This window comes from Cucumis melo, chromosome 12 (genome assembly GCF_025177605.1).
Source record: "Cucumis melo cultivar AY chromosome 12, USDA_Cmelo_AY_1.0, whole genome shotgun sequence".
NCBI classification, from domain to species: domain Eukaryota; kingdom Viridiplantae; phylum Streptophyta; class Magnoliopsida; order Cucurbitales; family Cucurbitaceae; genus Cucumis; species Cucumis melo.
The window spans coordinates 3,266,748-3,290,021 of NC_066868.1; the positions used below are offsets into that span (position 1 = coordinate 3,266,748).

A 23,274-nucleotide genomic window follows, 5' to 3' on the forward strand; every position below is an offset into this window, starting at 1 on the left:
CTGTATTGTTGAATCAATTTTGTTTCCTTTTATTTTCTTACTAGGTTTTGCCAGAATCCATTCGAGCAGTGAAGCCATATTTGCAGAAATTCATTGATGTATAGACATTTTTGTAGGTTTGGTAGGAAAATTTCTGGTTTAAATGTAATTATTTAAATAGCTTGTTTGTAACAAACTATAGAAGTACCAACACTTAAAGCGATATTATAAAATGTATGTTCCTTTATATTAAAGCGTTCACCGTTTCTTTCCATATGTGATTGTATTGGTCTGTGTAATGGTATGTGTAATGACAGGAGGGCAACATAAAAAATAGGATTTAATAAAAAAAATAATGCAAGAAAAACAATGACTAAAAACAAAATTATGACATTTAAATGTAAAAAAAACTGTCATCGAAAAGTTTTATTGATAGTTAATTAATATCATGCAAAGTAAAATGATGACAGTTAATAAGTGTCATAAAAGATAAATAATGACATTTAATATCTGTCATACATATTAACAATGACAGTTATTCGCTGTCATAAAATGTAAACAATGACAGTTATAATCTGTCATAAGATATTGAATTCGTGACATTATTATATGTCATGAAAAACCACATTTCGTGACAGTTTGGAGAACTGTCATAAAATATTTTCCATGATTGTCGCATCAATGACTGCAAAAAACTGTCACGAAAGCTTTTAATGACAGCATTTAATTGTCATTGTAGGCCATTTTTCTACTAGTGTTAATATATAGAAGAAAATTATTGAACTTTTTCTCCGGCAAGTTGAATTCAAACTCATGGCTTCTTGATTTCTTACGTTGAATGTTGTCTATTGGATCACAAAGGCGTTGTTGGTTGACTTGTTTGATAGACACACCATAAAGCCTTCATTAAGACTAACACAAATATAATGTAGATTAGTTTAAAGTTCAATTTTTAGTCCTAGGAGGAAAGAGCTCCCCTTCATGGCTTCCTCTATGCAAATAATATCGTCAACCGACCTTGTAAAGCGACGGACAATGCCCATTTCTTCAAGGTTGTTCTTGTTCTCAAGGAACAAAAATTTGTATACAAAAATTATTCTAATATCTAAAGTCTCTTGTTACGTTGTTTGATTTATTTGTCTTTATTTTCAAAATTTTAATGAAAAACACACTCTCACTAATGCTGGCGAGAGAGAAACGAGAAATTTCATTCAATGAGTTTTTTAAATTGGAATGAATCTCGAGGTTGATATCGATTAAATTAAGAAGACAAAATTATGAATTTTCTAAAATTAAACTACTTTTAAATATAAAACAAAAAACGTGTTATTTTTCAAAAGTTAGTAATGGTACAAATTACCATAAATTTATTATAATGGGTTGAAATGATGCAAAATCGCCAATTGGGATTCGGAAGGAATGGCTAACAGACTTGGCTCGGAGCTGTTCATCAGCAGTAGCTCTCTATCTCTTTCTCACACTCAAACATTTCATAAAAATGGTTTCTCCTCAAATTCTCCATTGATTGTGATTTTTCTTTTCTTTTCTTGCTCAGGACTATCATCATACACAACGATCGAACGACTTAAGAGTCTGTTTTCACCCTTCGGTTCAATCTCTCAAGGTACATATCTCCTCCTTAATCGGTTTTAGTTTCGACTTCTTTTCTCATCAATGGAAATTTCCAATTTCTTCAGCTCGGCTAATTCGTGATCCGGAAACCCAGAGGCCCAAAGGGTTTGGTTTTGTCACATTTCAATCCCCAGTTGAGGCGAAGAAGGCTCTTCAAGCCATGGATGGCCGGGTATGTGTCCTCCACTGCTTATGCACATAACCTGTTCGACGAAATGTCTGACTGAGATTATATATCTTATTTACATTAGTCGCATCTGGAATATGGTTCTGTTTGAACTTTTTATTATTGGGAATTCATTTCAATTGGGTTTTGTGAAAAAATGCCTGCAATATGGATATCTATTGGGTTTGAGTAATATGAGCTTTCAACCAAGATGCTAGTTTTGGTAGCTAGTTTGGATTCATGGATTGTATTTCAAGCTGGGTCAATTGTTAAGGAGATTTATATAAGTTTTGTTCGGATAAATGATGCAGATTGTTGATGGAAGATTGATTTTCGTTGAATTTGCAAAGACTAGGAAACATGGGGTAGATCCTACATCTAGTTAAAGAACATCATTCACGAAAAGACATGGGGATTTGGATATTTGTGCCAGCTTCGGAGTTTAATCCATTTGCGATGTCACTATTAACAAGTCAGATCATTTTGAAAAAAAATAGTAAGATGACGATTGTAATGAGTCTAATGTTCTTATCTCTTCTAGGATAAATGTGTGTGATACTGATAATTTAACTAACTGTCGCCTAGGAATTTAAATCTTTAATTTTGATCTGGTGAACAATTTCATCTCCTAAACTTTTTTGGTTAAAAATTATATCTATGTGATAGTAGTGTTACGATAACATGTTCTTAGGAGAAGGATTACAATAGGGAGTGTTATGATATGTGTACTTGGAAAAAGAATTATAATAAGGAGTTCCAAGAATTATAATAAGGAGTGCTACGATATAATGTATTTGGAGAATAGATTATGATAGACAGTGTTAATAGATAATGTTATTATAGTATAAAAGATTAGGATAGGTAATGTTATGATTTTATTTTAATATATATCTAATAAATAAATTTAATATATTTATTTTAATAAATCATATGAGCGAGTAATTTCAGTCCTAAAACATCATTCTAAAAAAAAATTCTTCCAAGTCTTCAAGTTTTTCGTGCTTAAAAAAATCAACTTTTATTAAAAAAAATTTTTTACAATTTTGTATAATATTTATTAACCAGACTTTCAACGTTAAATAAAATTGAAAATTTTGGTTAAATTCTAATTCTATAAAAGAAAACAACCTTTTGGTTTTTTTTTCTTTTGTAGTTTCTCAAAATTTGATTCATTTTTAAATAATAATAAATTATCGAAATTTGTGTGTACAAATAGTGTTTATCAACTTAATTTTAATTTTAAAAAATAATAAAAAATCATAGTTGGTTAATGATTTTGTTATTTTAAAAATTAAGTTATGTTTCTTAAATACAAGAATGAATTAATAACCAAAATTTAAAAATAATAATAACAATACGTTTTTAAAAACTATATTTTTCTTCAAATTTCAATTTAATTTTTTTAAAATATTTGTAAAGTAGATATCTAGTTTAAATATTTGTAAAGTAGATATCTAGTTTATAAAAAAGATGTTCCTAAGCTAATTTTTTATAAAAGAAACAAAAATAAAAACCAAATGATTATTTGTATGAAGTAGTCTAAATCTTTTACTTTCTATTTTTTAAAAAAGTATATTATACAATTAATTTTTATAAGTTTCTTTTTTAAAAACTTACTCTCCACCCTCTACTAATATTTTAAAATATAATACCGAGTTAAAAAAACCCCTAAAACTAAACTTTTAATACTTTTCTAAGAAGGAAAAATAAAAATGTATATCTTTTTTAGTCTTTACAAAATTCCACTAATGCAAAAATAATAGACTTGTGAAAATTTAAAAATAAGGACAAAGGGGTGTTAAGGAGCGGAGTTATTAGAGGTTAAAATAAGTTAAAGGGGATTAAGATAACCCTAATCCCCTCTTATGCTAACCTTCCTTTAAACAAAGAGTGGGGGATTATAATAACTCTAATACTTCATAATCTCCCTCCCAAACAGCTTGTAAACGGTGTTTTTTTTCAGGGTTAAGCATCTCAAGTCCAACCCTCATTTGAAGGAAGGGTTCAGGAAGTTGAGGGTTTTTTTGCTCTCTTTCTCATAGGTTAGAGAAGTATACAAAATTTAAATTCAATGGTTACACGTTTTCTTTTCTAATATAGTCTAGGAAGTTTGTTGGCCAACCTCCAGACACCACATTTGGTGAATGTTGCCAAATCCGATAAGTCTGTTGGCAAACTTTCAGCCCCCAACCTCCGACCACCAACAACTAACCTTGAAAAGTATTAATAAAAATATTCATTGAAAAGCTAAATAAACGTGTATCTTTTTATTTTTAAGATAATTTTTCTCAAGGAGTGTAAATAAAAATGAATTTTTTAAATCATTTTTAAAATACATTTTTTTCTTTTTTTACTTTTTAAAATGAGGTCTTTTAAAAAATATAACAAAGCGGCAAAATATTTACGGTGTATAGAATAATTCCAAAAATGAAAAAAGCTCAAAGACCCACTGTGTAAAATACAAAAAATACCCTGTCAACTACGCCGTCAACTACGCGCGCGTAATATATTTGCGATCGTTTAGATTTGGTTATTGTTTGGTATGCGACCGTTTAGATATCGCTACAATTTATTTTTTCAATTATATCGTTTAATTTTGTTACACAATCGTTAAATTTGGTTACACCATCCTTTTGATTTGATCGTTAAATTTGGTCCCCAAATCTAAACGATTTTTTTTTTCAAAATTTGGTACACCATTTTTTTAATTCTTTAGCTACACGATCGGTTAGATTTCTTTAAACGATAATTTATTTTTTTTACACAATCGTGTAAAAATAGTTTACTTTAAGAATAGTTTACTTTTTTTTACACGATCGTTTACATTTTGTTACGATTTTTTTTAATTCTTTATACACGATCTTTTAGATTTTGCTATTTTTTGTATACGGTCGTTTAGATTTGGTCACTCAAATTTAAACGACGTAAAAAAAATCAGAATAGAAGAAAGACGATAAAAAGAAATCGCAGCAGAAAAAGAAAAGAAAATAATAAAGACGATAAAAGAAATCACAGGAGAAAAAAAAAAGAAAAGACAATGAAACAAATCGCAAACAAGAAAAGAAATATGGAAAGACAAACTTATAATATTTTAAAAAAATGACTAATTTTATGGGTTTTATTACACGGACCGTAAATAGTTTGGTGTTTCGTTACATTTACAAAAGTTTCCCTTTAAAAATTATTATTGTTTAACAGATTACGTTTTCTAATTCTCACTTTTTTTTTAACTTTATTGTTTCATTTCCTTCCAGAGACAAATTATTTTCTTCTATTTTTCTTAGTTGAATCATCATCTTTCCTTACATGAAAAGGTTCTCAATTGTTTTAGAAAGTTCCTAACTAAAAAAGAAAAAATCTTTACATCTTTTTTATTATTATTAAAAAAATTATTATAAATAACAAAAAAAATATTTAAAATATTTATAAAATATAGCAAAATTTTATATTATATATGTCTATCATTGTTAATGATAATTATTGATTATTGACTATGTCTATTAATGTAGGTGATAGTTACATATAAATATTGATAATTATAAAATACGAAATTTTGCTATATTTTAGTTTATTTTGCTAAATTTAAGAATATATTTTATTATTATTACAAAGTAAAGAGTGACGAAAAAGTAAATTAATATGAATATCTTTGGTGGGCAATTGTATAGTTATGTATATTTGTTTAGAATATGTAGAAAGTCCTAATTTAAATTATTTAAGTGATAAAAAGTCTATGAAATTCTATTTTAAAACCTAATAAAATCAAAATATGAAGTTATCTAAAAAAAAATCAATAAAATTATAATTTTAGTCAAATTCTTTCATTTTTGTTTATTTCAATCTTAACTATATTAAAACAATAAAAGATGACAAACTTGAACAAATCTAAAATCTAACTATCGATTAAATATAAAAAAGAATATGTCCCGAACTCAAGATTTGTAAACTTACACTTCATTCCAGCCTGAACTCCTACCACATGCTTCTTAAATCCAAACTTCTAAAACATGCACTCTATAGGCTCGGACTACTTAAACATTTCATTCTTATATATAACTTTGTTTACTAACGATGTGTTAGTTACATCTAAATACATCAATAGAGTTCTTTTCTTTCTTTTAACGAGAAATCAAATCTCTAATATCAGGATTGATATTACAACAATTATACCAGTTGAATTATATTCACTTCGGCAGGCATAAATAAAGTTGGAGAGTTTATATAACACACTACTTTAAACCTTAGGAAAAAATTGAATTGAGTTTATAATAAGACATAATTTATAATTTAATAATTTTTATGTTTATTTAATACAACTATGAATTTAAATTTTAATTTTAAAATAAAAAATAGAATACAAATATACAATTATTTCTAGAATTTGCATTGTTTGGATAATTGAATCGAAAACATTAAAAAAAACATCTTTTCCCAAACAGGTATTTGTTAAATTTGCTAAAAATCTGAAAAATAGAAATCATAATCCAGATTTACCAATCAAACACATCATAAATACTTTCATCTAAAACGATAGTACGATTGTTTTTGAAATGTTTTAGAAAGTTTAACCATACTCTTAAAACTACTAAAAGTTCAAGAGCATTTTTTATACGAAGTACAAAATTTTGAATATTTTGTATAATATGGATACTAAAATAACATTTCGTTAATACTATAAAATTAAAAGCAAAAGCCTCGTGAGAGATTGGGGAAACGCCCTTGGTTTCCCCTAAAGCATCCTTCCTCTTTCCCTTTAGTTTCTTATGGTAGCTGGGTGTGTGAACATAGACTGACTTGATCATCGGAGAGAGCTAGAGTGGTAGAGGGGTAAGAATGAATTGTTTGTAATAACAAAATTAAGACAATTTTTTTGTGGTGGTGAATTTTCCGTGACGGATCCAGAAATTTTATACAGTGGAGACACTCTATAATAAACCTAATTAAAAGAAATTTAAATATTAAAATCTGCAAACGTAAGATTTGAACCCACACAACCTATTGATTGTAAGAGTGGGGGCACAACTACTATATTACAGTCATGTTTTGTTTAAAGTGAAACATTATTTAGTAATCTGAAACTTGAAAATTGATATTAAAATACAAAAACCGATAATGTTAGAGGGGGACACATACTCCCACTGGACTTAATAAATTCGTCCTGCCCCGTAGTGATGGGCTGCTAGTCCGTCAGAAGTCGAACCATTATTGCATCGCTTATATGTGATTTGGTTACTAGGAGTGGTATATACTAACAACCCTTCTAATGAAGTAGAATTAGATGTGTTAGATGTTGATTAAACTTCTTGATGGGGGATTTCTTTAGTTATATTAGGATCAAGATACTTATTTTTTCATTGTTGCAAATGTTAATATTGTACATTTTTTGTTCATTTAGAAATACGTTCTCTAAGAGATTGAGGAAAACTTAGTTGTGGTGTGTTATGTGGTCATTTGTCTTTTGCCTAAAATATACTATAATCTATTACATATAAGTTTCAAAGTAGTTCTCAATATTATTCCATATCATTATGTGAGTTATATGAAATTAGTTCAAAATTGGAAAATTATTGTATAATGCAAAACTATTAAAAATATTTATAAAATATAGCAAACTTTTATATTATCTCTATGATAGACTTTGATAGAAGTCTATCGAGGTCGATCGATATTTTTTATCAATAGAATTAAAATTTTGTTATATTTTAGTTCATTTTGTTATTTTTGTCCCTTAAAAACTTAATTATTTTTTAAACATTTTCTAAAAATGTCGGTTAGACACATGTTTCATAACTTAAATGTTGAACATGCATTTTTATTTTTATTTTTATTTAAATCCATCCCTTGGATTTCAATGCAATCCTAAAATATTTTAGGGTAAATTGTAAAAACCACTTTTAAAGTATCGTGGTAGTTGCAATTATACCTTTAAATTTTCAAAATTAAAAATCGAATTCTTAAACTTACATAATCAATACAATTTATACAATCATATAAGTTTGAGGATTTAATTTTAAAACTTTAGGGTTTTAGTTATTGTTATTAAAAGTTTGATGTTGTAATTACAATTACCACCATATTTTAAGGTGGTTTTGAAATTTATTATTTTTATAAATCATTGATCATCACATAATCAGAGTGGCGCAGCGGAAGCGTGGTGGGCCCATAACCCACAGGTCCCAAGATCGAAACTTGGCTCTGATAATTTAATGCATTTTCTATTAAGTTGGGGTACAATTTTATTTAAAAAAAATGTTAATTCTCTTGCATGACTCATAATCCAACAAACTAAGATCTAAGACTAATACATGAAATTTGAATATTATATAGTCAACCTACTAGTCACACTACGTATTTGAAATATGAAATTTCTAGTTATAATCATTTCCGTTTCTCGTTCTTAAATTTTAAGGCACGTTTCTCAAAATTGAAAAACTATAGAAGTACTTTATCTAGTTCTGTTCCTATTTTATTTGATTATAGTTGTTTTTTTTTTATGATTCCTAATTGACTCATTGGTAGCGAGACTTGCTTAAAATCATTTTTGCCCTTTACTCTAAGTATTGGTTTTAACTCCCAACATTATGATTTGTATTCATTTTTTTCCTTCTTTTAGTAATTTTTCATATATGTTTAATATTTATTTTCTTTCTTTATTATTTTCATATTTATATGTTTAATTTAATTTTAAATTTTTTTAGTATTTATATTTATGTATTTGTTGAATAAGAAATTTTGACCAATTAAATCGAGTCACGTCATTATAGCAAAATTGTGATAATTATATTTTTGATTGGATTTGGATAGTCAGATTTTATCACATCCAACTCAATTCAAGCCCCTGATGAAAAATTGGGCCAAAGAAATAATGGGCTTAAGCCTGCCAAAAAAATAAGCCCGAGCCTACAGAGCAAATGAACCCATCCCATGGCCAACAAACAAATGGGCCCAAACCCATCTAAAGTCCATAAAAATTCTCTATAAATAAAGACATTCTCATTAATTTTGGAGATCTTTGGTTAAAGGAAGAATTAAAGCTCGGGAGAATTGAAGATAAACTTCAAAATCTTTTAAGACGTGCAAGTTTTTATCAATCTCGAGATCATCTTCTGAAAGATTGAAGACTTGGAAGATCAAATTTGCCATTCCAGAAGATTGAAACTCAAATTGATTTGCAACTACAACTTCCTAAAGATCGAAGACCAAACAGTTCTAAGTTTAATTTGTATGCAAGAGAAAGAATCAAATGAGTAAATACTAGAGATTATATCTACAACACTATATAAATCAATATACAAAGTTCAAGTCCACGAATTATATTTCTCTAGAAATCTCGTGTGAACAGTATCATTTGACTTTTAAACTTCATATTTAATTTTTTAAAAATTTCTATTTAGCTACATTTATTTTTTTTTTTTCGTATTTACATCTTTAATATAACTTTGAATTTTAAAATGTTTAATATTTTATTATTTTGATCTTTTAAATTTAAATATTTCTGAATTTTAAAATTTTTTAATAGACATGTTTATATTTTATTTTAAAGGGATCTTTTAAAAAACAAAACAAAGCGGGAAAATATTTACACTCTATTGAATAATTCTGAAAACGGAAAAAGCCCACAAGCCCACGAATGAAAAATACAAAAAATGTTTCGTCAACCACACCACCAATAACACACGTAATATATTTGATACACGATCGTTTAAATTTGGATAGCCAAATCTAAACGATTTATTTTCTCAATTCTCTATACATGATCGTTTAATTTGGTTACACGATCGCTTAAATTTGGATAGCCAAATCTAAACGATTTTTTTTCCAAATTCGGTAAACGATCGTTTAGATTTAATTACACAATCGTTTGTTTTTTTCAAGATTCTTTGATACAAGATCATTTAAATTTGGCTAAACGATTTTTTAAAGATTCTTTTGGTACATGATCGTTTTTTATTTTGTAAACAATCGTTTAGATTTGACTACCTCAATCTAAAATATTTTTTTAGAATTATTTGTATACGATCGTTTAGATTTGGCTATTTTTTGTACACTTGTTTAACAGCATTTTTTTCAAGTCTTTTATATTTAGTACACGATCTTGAACAACCAAATAAAAGTTTGAAAGAAATATATCTTTTATAATTGATAGACGATGTTAAACAAAATAACAGTTTAGAAAAAAAGAAAAAGAAAAGAAGAAAAACGATGGAAAGAAAAAAATCAAATCGCAGACGAAGAGGAGAAGAAAGACGATAAAAAGAAAGTGCAAACCTAAAATATTTAAAAGATGACCAATTTCATGGATTTTGTTACGCGAGTCATACATATTTTACTGATTTGTTATATTTTTGAAAATTTCCCTATTTTAAATTTAAATTTATGATTTTTAGTTCATTCTAAATTAGTTAGAATATTACCTTATACAAATTATTTTACTAAAACATTCATTTTAGTTAGGGGCAACAAGAAGAGTAGCAAAATCTAAGGTTTACTTTGGATAAATGACAATTTTATTTTTAAATTGTCAAAATAGTAAAATAGTTAATTTCTACATAATAAATGGGATAACTATGTCTTAAATGTCTCTACACTATGCGTTAAATGCCTCTACCTACTTTACAATATATACTCCTAAATACAATAGTAAGAAAAACCACAAATACCCTGTAATTAATACATACTATGCACTCCCTTCAATTTTCTAATTTTCCTTCCCTAAAAAATAGACCATCTTCTGTAAAGGTTTTCCGGCGCATTTGTTATTTCGTTTTTTAAAGGCTTTCTGACGCATTTCCACCGTCGCTTTTCCACCTAGCTTTCTCTTCCGTTTTTCTACCGTCGCTTTCTCTTCCGTCGCTTTTCCACCGTCGGTTTCTCTTCCGTCTCTTTTCCACCATCTGCACGCCCTTCCTTTTTTAATCGGTTTGCACCACCCAAAGTATCGATGAGTTGTTTCGTTTCACGCTTCTGTTCCTTCTTTAACCTTTGGATTTTTCTTCTGTTTTCTGCATGTATCGGTAAAAAATATCGAGTTCTCAAAATTTTCTTCAAATTTTCTCTGGTTCTAACATTCTTCAAATTTTCAAATGGCTTTCCACCCGCATTCGTCGCTTTTCACCTTCTTGTTTTAGTACAAATTTTCGTTTCCCTTAATTCCGGCTGGTTGGCAAAATTAAAGATAGATCACATTTTATCTGGTATGATTTTAGGGAGGGTTGAGATTTGATTTTAAACTTAAGTATTTCCATTATATTTGCCATAATTTTACTTGAGATTTGAAATTTGAATCTTTTAAATGATTTTTCGTTACTTTTTTAATGTTTTTGTTAATAGTTAATTATTGTATCATCTTTATCATTATTTTTGTAATTATTCATTGCATTAAACTTTTAGGACGTATTCATTGCATGAATAGCTAAAGTTTGAATATATAATTATTGAAGGTAAAAATCGGAATAATTAAGGGATATTGAAACTAATTGAATATGTTTAGGGATCATTGAAAGAATATAATAATTTTTTGATTTAGTTAATAATTATCATAAGCGAGTATGTTCACAAATACACTGTAATCAGATATATGATATTTTATTTGATTTTCCGATCTTCTTAAATATACTGTATTTGAATCTGGACAGTTCTCCTCTATTGAGGGGTAATTTCGGACCAAAAAAGTGGGAAACTATTTCAGGCAAGTTAGTTTTGCCATAAATAAATAAAAAATAACAGTTTGCTATTTTTCTAATTTCCATTCTTATATTTGCCATTTCCACGGATTCCCCTTTAGTCCATCATGACATTTACATAAAAATTGAGTTGAATTAGACTCAATACCATTTAAGACAAATGAATTGAATGATAAATAATATTTCAAATCAAAATATAATAACATATGATTAATAAAATCTATTGTAATTTGTTATTAATTTTGCAATGGGATTTATGTATATTTGATAATGTTAATGTTTTATAATTATTTTTTTATTTTAAGGAATTCTATATACATTTTTATTTTAATTAAATTATATTTAAACTAAAAAATAAGTGAAAATGTAATGAAAAATAACACAAGAAATAATTATCAAACAAATTTCTAGTTTTATTTCAAATTTTCAAGAAATAAGAAACAAGAATAGTTATCAAATATAGACCCGCTTCTTGTTCTAAAAAAAGAAAAAAGCAAAGAACGAAAAACAGAGAACAAGAAACAAGAAACGGGAACGTCGTTATCAAATATACTCCTAAATTTGAATTATAAGTTAGTTATGAGCTTCTGCTCATGAGTATTGTTCTTTGACTTGTATGACAAGAGTAGTCTTAATTGCTGACTCAATATGCCTATCATCTTAGGGACAACTTCAAGTGAGGAGCTAGAAACATAATATCATAAGAAGGAATTCACCCCTCCCACCTATAAGTAAAATAGATAGGTTGTTTCCTCAAGTGCTGATTTCAGAATTTAAACAACGAGGTCTAACCCTCTTATTTGGTCGAGAGATAGATTATTTATGGTAGAATCATAAACAAATTATTCATAGGATCAATGATTTACAATATAGGGTAAAATCAATATACATGTAATCATGCTATGGTTCATAAAAGTTCAACTATGAATCTTTAGTAGAATGCTCAATAGTTAATGAACGTTGATTAATTTAATTAAGTAATTTTGTATAATTGGAGATTATAGTTATAGGTTCATCTAGTTCCTTTGTTAGCTTATAATGTATTACACGAGAACTTTAAGTGTTGAAAGAATTTGAAGTGCCTAAATTATTCAGGGGAATACATTGTATATGATACGTATAATGTATAAATATACTATAGAGTTAATTTGAATTGGATTCATATTTTTACTTTATAATAACATAACATTAATATGTTAGTGAGGCCTAAATATTAAATTAATATAACCGAGATTCATATTAAAGGTTAAAATTAATATAGATAAGGTTCGTATTAAGACTATACGTTAGGAGAGAAAGGGATATAAGAAACATATCGTTTTATTAGATATGTTAACAATTATATTATTAACTAAAGGGGAATTGTCAAAAATGATAAATATGACAAAATATTTACAATATATAGCAAAATTTTAAATTCTCCTAATAGAAGTGTATAACTGTCTGAGAGTAGAATATAAAATTTTGTTATATTTTATCGATATTTTAGATAATTTTATTATATTTAAAAATGTTATTTAACTAAATAAATATATTAATTATAATATCCGTGGAATTGGAGAGGTGGTGAGGTTAGCTCTGCAAAGGAGGGAGTTAATTTCCATTGATTGAAAAATAATACAAAGAAGAAAATCTCTCTCAAAGAAGAAGATTGCTTTACGATTGTTTTTCTTGATTCTCTTTTGTTTTAAAAGTATAGCAAGGAACACTCCGTTGGTTGTGTTTATTTCTCGTTCAAGTTTGAACGACTGATTTTTACTCATCTACGATTGAGGTCGATTCGAACATTTACTCTTGTTTAACTTTAACCTACTTCTTTTTTTCTCTATTGAAGTATTTTTATGATATTTGTTTTTGTTGGTTGTGTTTGGTTAGATCATAATGAAACAACCATTTCTAGATTTATTAGAGAACAAAATCAAACCAAAGTGCAGATAACTTTGATAGGATGAGGTAACAATTTCATAGAAAACACAAATTGAAGAAGAAAGTTGGATTTGAAAACAACAATTCCAGGTTTTGTTTTTCTCTATTTTAATTTTGTTTGAATTACAATTATGTAAAAAAGTAATTCCACAAGAATCCATACTTAATCCAAACAAACACTAAATATAAGTTTTCGTTTAGATAATAATTGAGAAAACCCTAGTTTTAGTTATATATATATATATATATATATATATATATATATATATTATTTTGAGTAGAAGAAATCTCAAGTTTTACATTTATATTATTATTTTATGATTAAACACCCAAAAATATTATAAATGTCTTCTCTTCTGATTGGTCCATTTTGTATAACGCGGATCGCTCAACAGTTATCCACATCCGTCGATTGAACTATATCGTACGGTCAAAACGTACCACCCATTTTCTAAATCCTTCTCCTTCCCCAAATCCCCGTCGTTTTTATGCGGCTCTATAAAATCATTTCCGCAACTTCAATCCTTCTCATCGTCATATCCACTCACCCAATTCCATTTTCTTCTCACACCCTTTTGATTTTTACGGCCACCCCACTCTAGTTCCGATGGAAACCGGCGGCAAGTTGAAGAAGGGAGCTGGTGGAAGAAAGGGCGGCGGCCCGAAGAAGAAGCCGGTTTCGCGTTCCGTTAAGGCCGGCCTCCAGTTCCCCGTTGGTAGGATCGGTCGATACTTGAAGAATGGCCGATATGCTCGTCGCGTTGGTACTGGAGCACCTGTCTACTTGGCCGCCGTTCTTGAGTATCTCGCCGCTGAGGTAACTACTGAACCCCTTTTACTCTATTAGATCTGTGTTTCTTTCTGTTTGCTTTAGACTTGGGGTATTATGTCTTTTAGTTAGGGATTCGAGTTTAATTCAAAGAACTGATGATTTGAAGTGAAAGATCTTTAAAATTTGAGCTGGGATTTGTAATTCTTGCTTTTCGATGTGTGATTGCTGTAGTTTGGGACTGAATTATTGTTAGGAATGTTGAATTCAAGTTGATTCCGTTGCTTGATTGGGTTGGGATGATTGATTAACATGATTGAATCCTAGGGTTTATGATCTAGAATTTCAAATCATTTTCGAATTGCATGATGTGGATCTCTAATTTGACAAGTTGGGGGAAAATTAGGTGTTGGAGTTGGCTGGAAATGCCGCCAGAGACAACAAGAAGAACAGAATAATTCCTAGACATGTATTGTTGGCCATAAGGAATGATGAAGAACTTGGGAAATTGCTTGCTGGTGTAACAATTGCACATGGTGGTGTTCTTCCAAACATAAACCCAGTTCTTTTGCCAAAGAAAAGTGAGAAAGCAACTACTAAAGAACCAAAATCTCCATCAAAGGCTCCTAAAGCAACTAAATCTCCAAAGAAGGCTTAGGTTTTTTCTTTTTTACTTTTTTTTTTCTCCATCTGAAAAAAACTTTGACTTGTTCTTTGCCCATTTGTATGTAGTTTGTTGGCTTTTTAGGATCTTCTTCTGTGTTGTTTATCAAATGTAAGCTCCAAAACTGATGAATTTGATGAATTTGGAGACTCTGTATCACTCCTCATCATCTTGATGATTAAACTTTGTATTGGTTATGATTTGTTTAGCCCATCAATTTGCTTTCTTCAATCTGCTAATCTTTGTTTGGTTTAATGGATGAGGATGGAAGAATGGAGATATTTGGTCAATTGACCTCCTAAATTTAAATACTAGAATAGCTCAAATCACTTTTGTGTTTTTAGTATAGTTTTAAATGAATAATGTGTGGAAAAGTTCGAAATTAATGTGAATTGATTTTTGAGTGATTAATTTTATCAAAAGATTTATTTGATACTCACATGTATAAGTGAATGAGGAGATGGGAATAAAAATCATGTTTTGGTTAAATTTTTTGCTTGGTCCAACTTGCATGAAGTAAGGTTTGATCATGTAACAACTTAGGAGGCCATTTGGTGTTACCTAGTAATCTTCAATTAGGTATAATAAATACTATTTTGGTAATGTGCATGTAATACATCACTTTTGGTGACTCCCAATTTTTAGTTATTGATCAAACTTGAAAGATCTATAATTAAAAAAAAAAAAACACTTTTAAAAGAGAATCGTCAAAGACATTTGGTTTAAATGAAAATGAACTTTCGAAATAAATTATCCCAAATACGTCAGTATTTTTTTTAACATACACTATCTCATTTTTTCAAGAACAAAATCCGTATTCGTATTTTACTAGAAACATCTTTATATGCGTTTAAAGACTACGTGGTTGCATTCTATTTTCAACCAATAAACAATGTCGAACTTGTATGTTCTAAATTTTCCAAATTATACCATGAGGTAAACAAGATAATTATGCGTATTTTTCCTCCTAAACACCGGAAATACAATAAATTTTGTAGCATATCTTCTTGATAATGCATTAGCTACCACATCAATTCTATAATGAATGTCATATGGAAATATCTCAAAAAAATTTACCCATTTAGCATGTCTCTTGAAATTCATTTAGCATGTCACTTGTTTAATATTGTTTTGGATAAAAAACTCTTTCTGCCACAAGTAATGTGTCAAACATGCAAGTCTTTACTAATGTGTGTAGGTCTTTGTCATATGCTGGATAGCTAAGCTGATTGATCATTTGTAGAGCGCTTGATCTTTACAACAAAATCTTGGAAGTTTCAATAGAAACTTGGAAAGAACCAAAGAAGACTTGAGAAAGAGCTTTGTTTCAAAACATTAGGAAAGATATTTGAAAACTAACTAAATTTCAAGCTTTGAGGTAGGGGATAAAAAGTGCAACCAAATATTATTAAGAGAGGAAGAATGTGATGAAAAAAACATCAATTCAAGAAAAAGATGGAGATACCATGTCCAAGTTTATTGGAGGTTTGAATCGAGAAATTGCTCCATCGTGTTAATATATTGAAATCCACCACCTTACTAGGAACATATACATCATTATTATGCGAATGCCAATTTCAATATTAGCAAATACACATGCATATATATACATATACATACATAACATGCATTCAATTTGATTTTGGTTACCTACAAAGTAAAAATATATTGATAACATGAGTGGATCGATTGACAGATCAAGTGTTTATACTATCAAGTCAAATGTTTGACTCTCTGTTTTGTAATTTATTGTTTCGTTGATACTCTTGGAGTTCATTTGTTTCCAATAAAATCTATGCTCTTCAAGTTTTTTAGATGTGATTCATTTATCTCTTGATTTCTTTTTGTAAAGACACCATATCAAATCAAATTTTCATTATAAATGTGCGGTGAATGTAAATTGGTACAAAGAATGTCTTCGGACATGATTCTTCTGGCCATTTTTCTCGGTTATTTGATGCTTTTAGATGTTTAGCTCTTTACTCTGCATATTATCCAGAGTAAAAAGAAAATGTATGCAGTTTTTTAGTATAACAAATTGGTGACGAAGATGGAAGTCTTATCGATTACAACTTATAAACTAAGTTTCTTTTGAGATAATTAGTGCTCATTTGACTAGATTCTTGAATTCCAATTAAGCCTTGTTTGGATTTGGTGAGTTATAATAATACATGTTGCATGTGTTATTTATTCAATTATATGATGGTATTGTTTAGCATGTTTTTTGCACCAAATCAATTACTTGTTCACATGTTCTAATTTTGGAGATAATTTCACTGTTTTTTTTAACTTTCTTAAAACTTTCTTAATTAGTGTGAGATAATGAGAGAATCAAATCTCTAATTTCAAGGTATGTTGATATTACAAGCATTGTACCCATCAAGATAATGAGATCATTTGGTTGTTAATGCTATCTAATTATCAAGGAAGTCTTCAAAATTAAACCAAAGTTTTGAAAAGTAAAAAGAAAAAAAAAACAACTAAAAAAAAAGAGGATTTTGAGAACATTATATATATATATATATATATTACTTTTGAGAATTGGGTGAGTACTCAATTACTGAAAACTAAATAGGCAAAGGAAAATTTGAGAGATTGAAATGGGTGGAAAAAAGGAAGAGGTGTTTTATGTTAGCTTTATGGGCTTGATGTTAACCAAACACTTTCATTTATTATGGATGCTTTTTAGTGTTTTAAATTGTCCATAGCAAAGAACTCAAAGAAACAATTCCAATAGAGATCAAAGGAATTAATAAGTTGTGGCGAAAGGAAGATTTGAAAGAAAAATCTTATAGGGGTAATGGCATGGGATCAAACATAATATGATATGTGGCCATTGTTGAAGAGATATGAAAAAGAAATATTCTTTATTTTCAATTACTTCAAAAGCTATTTTGAATTGCTATCAAATCCTCAAATTTTATCCAAAATGATTTTATTTTTTAAATTCACCCTCTAAATCTACATTAGAATCTGATCAATTATGTTGATAGGTAACAATTATACTTTGATTTGGTTAATACAGTAGTTTAACCAATTTGGTTGATTCTCTAAAACAGGAAAAGGACAATGACCCACTCCTACTATTATTTGAACACTTTTTTTTTCTTTTTCTTTCCTTAAAACTATGTTCAGATCATTTCAAACATTTTAAATCTTCCATATAACATGGAAAAAGAAAAAAAAAAAAAACAGAAAAGAAAGGAAAAGATACTTTTCAACACTTTTCTAATATTAATTTTTTGAATTATTGTTTAAATTTGGTATACCCAGATTGTGTTAGAGAAAGGTGTTTAAAATGTTGATCAATGGTTTCAGAAAATTTCATGACATCATCAATGTAAACTATTGTGAAGTCTTGATGCTTATTGAAAATGTCATTCATGATCTTTTAAAACTCTAAGGGAGCATTCTTAAGACCGAATGGCATAACATTTCATTCGTATTGACCGAAAGGAACATTGAAAGTAGTTTTATATTTGTCCTTTGGGTTAATTTGAATTTGCTAAAATCCAGATTTCATATCAAATTTTGAGAAGATCTTTGCATTAGCGATTCGCTTAAGCAAGTATTGGCGATTAGGTATTGGGTACATGATCCATTTGAGCACTTTATTTAGTGGTTTATAGTTAATAACCAGGCGTGTGAATCCTCGTTCTTTCTCTGCTTGATTGTTAACATAAAAGGCCGCACATGACTATGGGCTTTTTGATGGGCTTATTAAACCCTTTTCTGGAGACCAAATATCTCTTTGAAGCAAGTATCAACTAGATCTTTGCTCATTTGAATGAGCCTAGCCTTTCTAGGAATTTTGGTTTCATCAAAATTATCTAATAAGAAAGATCCACAATATGCCTTTTTCTCTCCCAAAAGGCATTGGGTAAATTGGAACAAATCTCAGAATCGATCCTTTTTAGGATGGATTTGATTTTTATTTTGATAGAAGGTTTATTGATTTCTTCACTGATCTTACGCCCTTTTATGTCGTCGTGAAGAAATTCAATTTGCTTTTCTTTCCTGGAGATGAGATTAAGGCTTTATACGATCTCATCTTCGATTGAAGAAAGATACCTATGAATAACTGGCTTACAGAATTCAAAGATAATCTCCTTTCCGAATTTCTGAGATGTTAATCCTTTGTCAGAAACGGTAAATGGGTAAATTTGGGCAAGAAATGGAGTACCCAAAATTACTTCCTCTATCAAACCCTTAACGAGGAGAAATGAATTTATGAGGCACACTTCATCTTTACAAACATGTACCTTGGATAGACACTGTCTCTGCCGAAATCACTCATATTCCAGACCGAAACAATCCGAAAAAAATTGTCTATTCCAAGTTAAAAATTTTCAGGGTTTTAACACCATCTCACTGGCCTCAAGGGATGTATGTTCCTCGGAAATTTTCCAAAGCTTTCAATCCTCAAACATACACATACTGAGACTACATGGAAGCTTGGTACAAAGTATTCTGGCACGAATCGCACAACCACTCTTGGTTTATTACATTTTATAAGAAATCTTACAAGACTAATTTTCCAAATTGGTTTAAAAAATGGTGGAGCTACTTCGGCCTAACTCCAGAGATATTCCTTGTTGAAGTTCAACGAGCTTACTACCATTTCTCATCATGTATTTATTTGTCTACACTTTCGCTAACGTATAGATTCTCTCTTTATTTTCAAGTGCCCTGGATATTTTGTTGGAGTCACCAACTTCCATCCAGAGCTAAATTCAAAATCTTATGAAAGATTTTTCGTGTCAAATGGTGGGATAAGTACGACTACTTTCGCTTGAATGAGAAACAAATAGCAAAATGGTTTAAAACCAACACTCACCTCTCTCGTGAAGAAGAAGATTAGTTTCTTCTCGCAAAGAATTCGATTATGACGTCAATTGTTGGAGCTAAGTCTGAATCAGACCTCCAGGCAGTCATGGAAACAGTTGTCAACAATAATTCCGACGACAACAAACAAGATGACCCTGAAGACATCACTAATCTCTCAGATTCATCTGTCAACGATATCGATTTTGCAAATGACCCTTATTACAATTTCGATATTTCTGATCCCTATTTGGATTCCCAACCAGGATGAAGAATAGGTTATTACCATTGTAAATTATATATATAAAAAAAGTACATAAATAAAATTTGTCTTTCATTTTCCAGTCTAACAATGTAATCGTCGATTTGGTAATCTCCGATTGAGGGGGAGGTGATGGAGATGACAGGTGACTGAAGCGGCGTGACCAACCGCAGGCCAGCGCAGTTAGTGAGGATTGTTTCTGATCAGGAATTCTTACCGCGACCAACAGAATCAACGAGATAGAATGCTTGGGAAATTGATGGCGAGGAAGTTGAAAGTAAGTCCCTGGATGCATCCTATCCTGGAGAATCAGCAGTAGTTGCATGGTCAGATCAATCCAGGCCATTCAGACAAAGTCGGGTGACGCCATCTTCCTTAAAGAAGAAATTACCAAAAGAGGCTTGAAGACATTGACAAACTTATCTTTTCAGCTTTTTTAGTTTGCATAATTATATTTTGTTTGTTTATCTTTTGCTTTTCCTGTTTAAGTATCTCTTTAGATTACGAGAAGATAAGGATAAGTGGGGGTCTTGTCCCACCCAAAATCCTATATAAGGTAATCCTTTACTTTTTCAAAAAGAAAGATAAGATGCTAGATAAGGGTCTTGTCTTGTCGATCATTCTTTATCTTTCTACTTTTATAAATTATTGTTGATATGTGTAACAACCTGTATGGATAAATGATATCTCATTGGGAGATGCATTTATCTATATAAGGGCACGTCCCTCAACCTTGAATGGTATCAGAGCCTTCTATCTATCTTCTTTTTCTCTTTTTTATCTTCATGGAGTAACTCTTTCTTTCCGGGGAGGATGATAGTTAATTTCTAATAATATTCTTTTGGTTCTTTCTCTAGTTCTAATATTTTCTTCCTCAAAGTCCTTCATCATGGTTATCTCTCTGGTTTGCGAAATGTTTTCATTATTACTCCTTAATATTTATATTCATCGTTCATATGAATACGAGTATGGCTTGGTCTGTATCTTGAATAGATTGAATATAAATTTAGGGAAGTAGTTTTGATGACGATTTCTTAAATTAGATTGATTGATATAAGTGATGATGAACCATGATAAAAGAAAAGATTAATCTAAACGAAGAATTTTTAGAATTATGTTAGAAAGAAACTATTAGAATTTCGAGATTCTTCTCCTTTCTTATGCTATCTAAACTAAAAAAGAAATTGTCTCTTAACTCCCCTGTGATCGAAACTTCTTCTTCCTCTTCAAATAATTTCGGAATAAATTCCGAGAATTTAGAAGAAACTCTATCCAAATATAGTAGGGTAGAAAATCAATCATCTCGCATTGAGAATAGACTTTAAAATTGGTCTATTCCAAGGCTTGAACCCAAAGAAATCTACGCTCATCCTTTCTTCAATTTTAGAGAAAAGGATGTAGTAAGGATTTCAGAAGATAATATCCCAGTAAGTGAAGACTTTTCGAAATACCGTCTTCTTGCAAACGAAAATATTGAACTATGTCGTAAACATAATTATAGGTATCTGCACATAGGATGCATCCAAGTAGCCATAAAACCGCTCTTTAAGACAGGATTGGATGTACCAATCTATGTTGCCTTAAGAGACAAAAGGCACCTGAACTTTTCTAGTTCTTTACTAGGAATTGTTCAATCAAACCTCGACAATGGTCCAGTCTACTTCACTTGTAAGCCTGGATTTACAATTGCTCTTCAAGATAAGAACATTTACGACGTTTTATGTCTGGATGTTCGAGCAAAAGGATTACGGTTGAAAAATGGAACTTACCCGTTCTCAGTAATGTATATCCTATATTACAAAATGATGTACACCAATGCTTCTCCCAAAGCTTTAGGTGTATCTCCAAAAAATTACACCATGCTAATGAAAGTTAATCTAGAACGATCTTCCATGATGGTCCCCAAGCTCTTAGACTGGAGCGAGTTAACTCGCAATCCGATCTGGTCAATCGAGCATGCAACTATCCCTAGAACTAGGCAAAGCAGTACGACTCAAATAACCGAATATGATGATGGGCATGTCGAAGTCCAATTTCAAGAAGAATCCCATCAGCCTCCAATAAGAGAAATATACAGTGGATGGTCTAGTGTTTCAGAATACCGACCAACCACTAGGTAAAGACCATTTCCCAGGTCTACTTCAATGAGAATGGCAGTGGATTTTGAACAATCCATTCCAAACGTACAATATGAGAAGTCTGAGGGATCCTTGTCACCTACTCAAACTGACATGGAAAGAAGATCTGGAGATATATATAACCAGATAAATACAATAACTCTCAAAGACAAAGCTCTATACAATCAATATTATGACAAATATGTTGATCAGTATATTAATCAGAAAGATTGGGACAACAGGCCCAAATTTCTATCAAAACCCGAATTCATAGCCATAGTCAATCAAAAAGCTAAAGAGGCTAGTGTTTGTGTTATTAGCAGGCCTCTTACTTGGAGAACCACAATTGGAAAAGAATTTCTCTCCGAGTATCCTCCAGAAGAGGAAGCTTCCTTTCCTCACCCGAAGATGCCAAGTGCCGCAATTGTCTCCTCTCCTTATAAAACTATTGATGAGGAGAAAACCAAAACTGTTGATGTTAGAGAAATAAAAAACATTCAACAACAACTCAATTACTCCAATAAAGTCTCGACTACTTTATCAAGATCTATTGAAGGAATGAAACCGGACAAACAAAAAACCCTAACTTCTCCAGAGCGGCCAGAATTACCAAGGGTTGACCCAAACCGACCAATAGTGCAACCAAACTCCTTAGATATAAAGTTGATGGGATCAAGTACTGATGAAATTCTTGAAGAATTGACTAGGAAGTTATCAGAAACATCCATTTCTAAGGAAAACATAGGAACCTCGTCCAAAAGGGAAGTTAGTAATTTTGGAATGGGAAGCCTCAATACAATCAGCTATGATTCCCCAAAAATTCTTTCTATCAAAGTTTACAACACCGATATGAAGAATCATTACAAAAGGCCATCGCCACCAGATCTTGGATGGGATGACTTACGACTAGATTTTCGATCATTCGATGGAAATAATATCGAAACTTGGAACATCGATGGTTGTTCTGAAGGACAGATGATGATCATTTTTCAAGAAATGTTTGTTGCTGCAACAAGCTATCTTAGGAGAATGAGTCAAAGAGAGATTGTTGACGCCTTGACTGCAGGGTTTACAGGAAACCTTAAAAGTTGGTGGCACAATCATCTTACTGATGCAAATAGGGAAGCCATAAAGGACGCCATTTTGGAAAAAACGGAACAAGGTTCTAATGGCGATGTTGTTACAATCCAGCCAAACTCTATAAACACCCTCGTTTACGCGGCTATTAAACACTTTGTAGGGAGAACAACCC

At 30.2% G+C, this 23,274-nt stretch overlaps 3 protein-coding genes across 3 annotated transcripts; all 3 read left to right on the forward strand.

Moving 5' to 3' along the window:
- The first annotated feature begins 1,335 nt into the window (after positions 1-1,335).
- Positions 1,336-2,396, forward strand: LOC103497209 (uncharacterized). The gene is made up of 4 exons (XM_008459321.3): positions 1,336-1,435; positions 1,535-1,603; positions 1,677-1,783; positions 2,089-2,396. The coding sequence occupies exons 1-4, from the start codon at positions 1,399-1,401 to the stop codon at positions 2,161-2,163; spliced, it is 288 nt and encodes a 95-aa protein (XP_008457543.1). The 5' UTR covers positions 1,336-1,398; the 3' UTR covers positions 2,164-2,396.
- An 11,381-nt stretch (positions 2,397-13,777) lies between these two features.
- LOC103497210 (histone H2A) lies at positions 13,778-15,050 on the forward strand. Its single transcript, XM_008459322.3, has 2 exons — positions 13,778-14,203; positions 14,562-15,050. Exons 1-2 carry the CDS (start codon positions 13,994-13,996, stop codon positions 14,811-14,813), a joined length of 462 nt encoding a protein of 153 aa, XP_008457544.1. The 5' UTR covers positions 13,778-13,993; the 3' UTR covers positions 14,814-15,050.
- A 5,823-nt stretch (positions 15,051-20,873) lies between these two features.
- Positions 20,874-22,025, forward strand: LOC127144394 (uncharacterized). Its single transcript, XM_051080302.1, has 2 exons — positions 20,874-20,881; positions 21,407-22,025. The coding sequence occupies exons 1-2, from the start codon at positions 20,874-20,876 to the stop codon at positions 22,023-22,025; spliced, it is 627 nt and encodes a 208-aa protein (XP_050936259.1).
- Positions 22,026-23,274: the final 1,249 nt, after the last annotated feature.

What these genes read in the sequence shown, in the direction of transcription:
- LOC103497209 (XM_008459321.3), top strand. Translation starts at nt 1,399, where the DNA reads ATGGCTAACAGACTTGGCTCGGAGCTGTTCATCAGCA. An exon ending in CTTCGGTTCAATCTCTCAAG is followed by an intron (nt 1,604 to 1,676) that starts GTACATATCTCC and finishes CAATTTCTTCAG; the next exon opens with CTCGGCTAATTCGTGATCCG. An exon ending in TTCAAGCCATGGATGGCCGG is followed by an intron (nt 1,784 to 2,088) that starts GTATGTGTCCTC and finishes TAAATGATGCAG; the next exon opens with ATTGTTGATGGAAGATTGAT.
- LOC103497210 (XM_008459322.3), top strand. Translation starts at nt 13,994, where the DNA reads ATGGAAACCGGCGGCAAGTTGAAGAAGGGAGCTGGTGGAAGAAAGGGC. An exon ending in TTGAGTATCTCGCCGCTGAG is followed by an intron (nt 14,204 to 14,561) that starts GTAACTACTGAA and finishes GGGGAAAATTAG; the next exon opens with GTGTTGGAGTTGGCTGGAAA.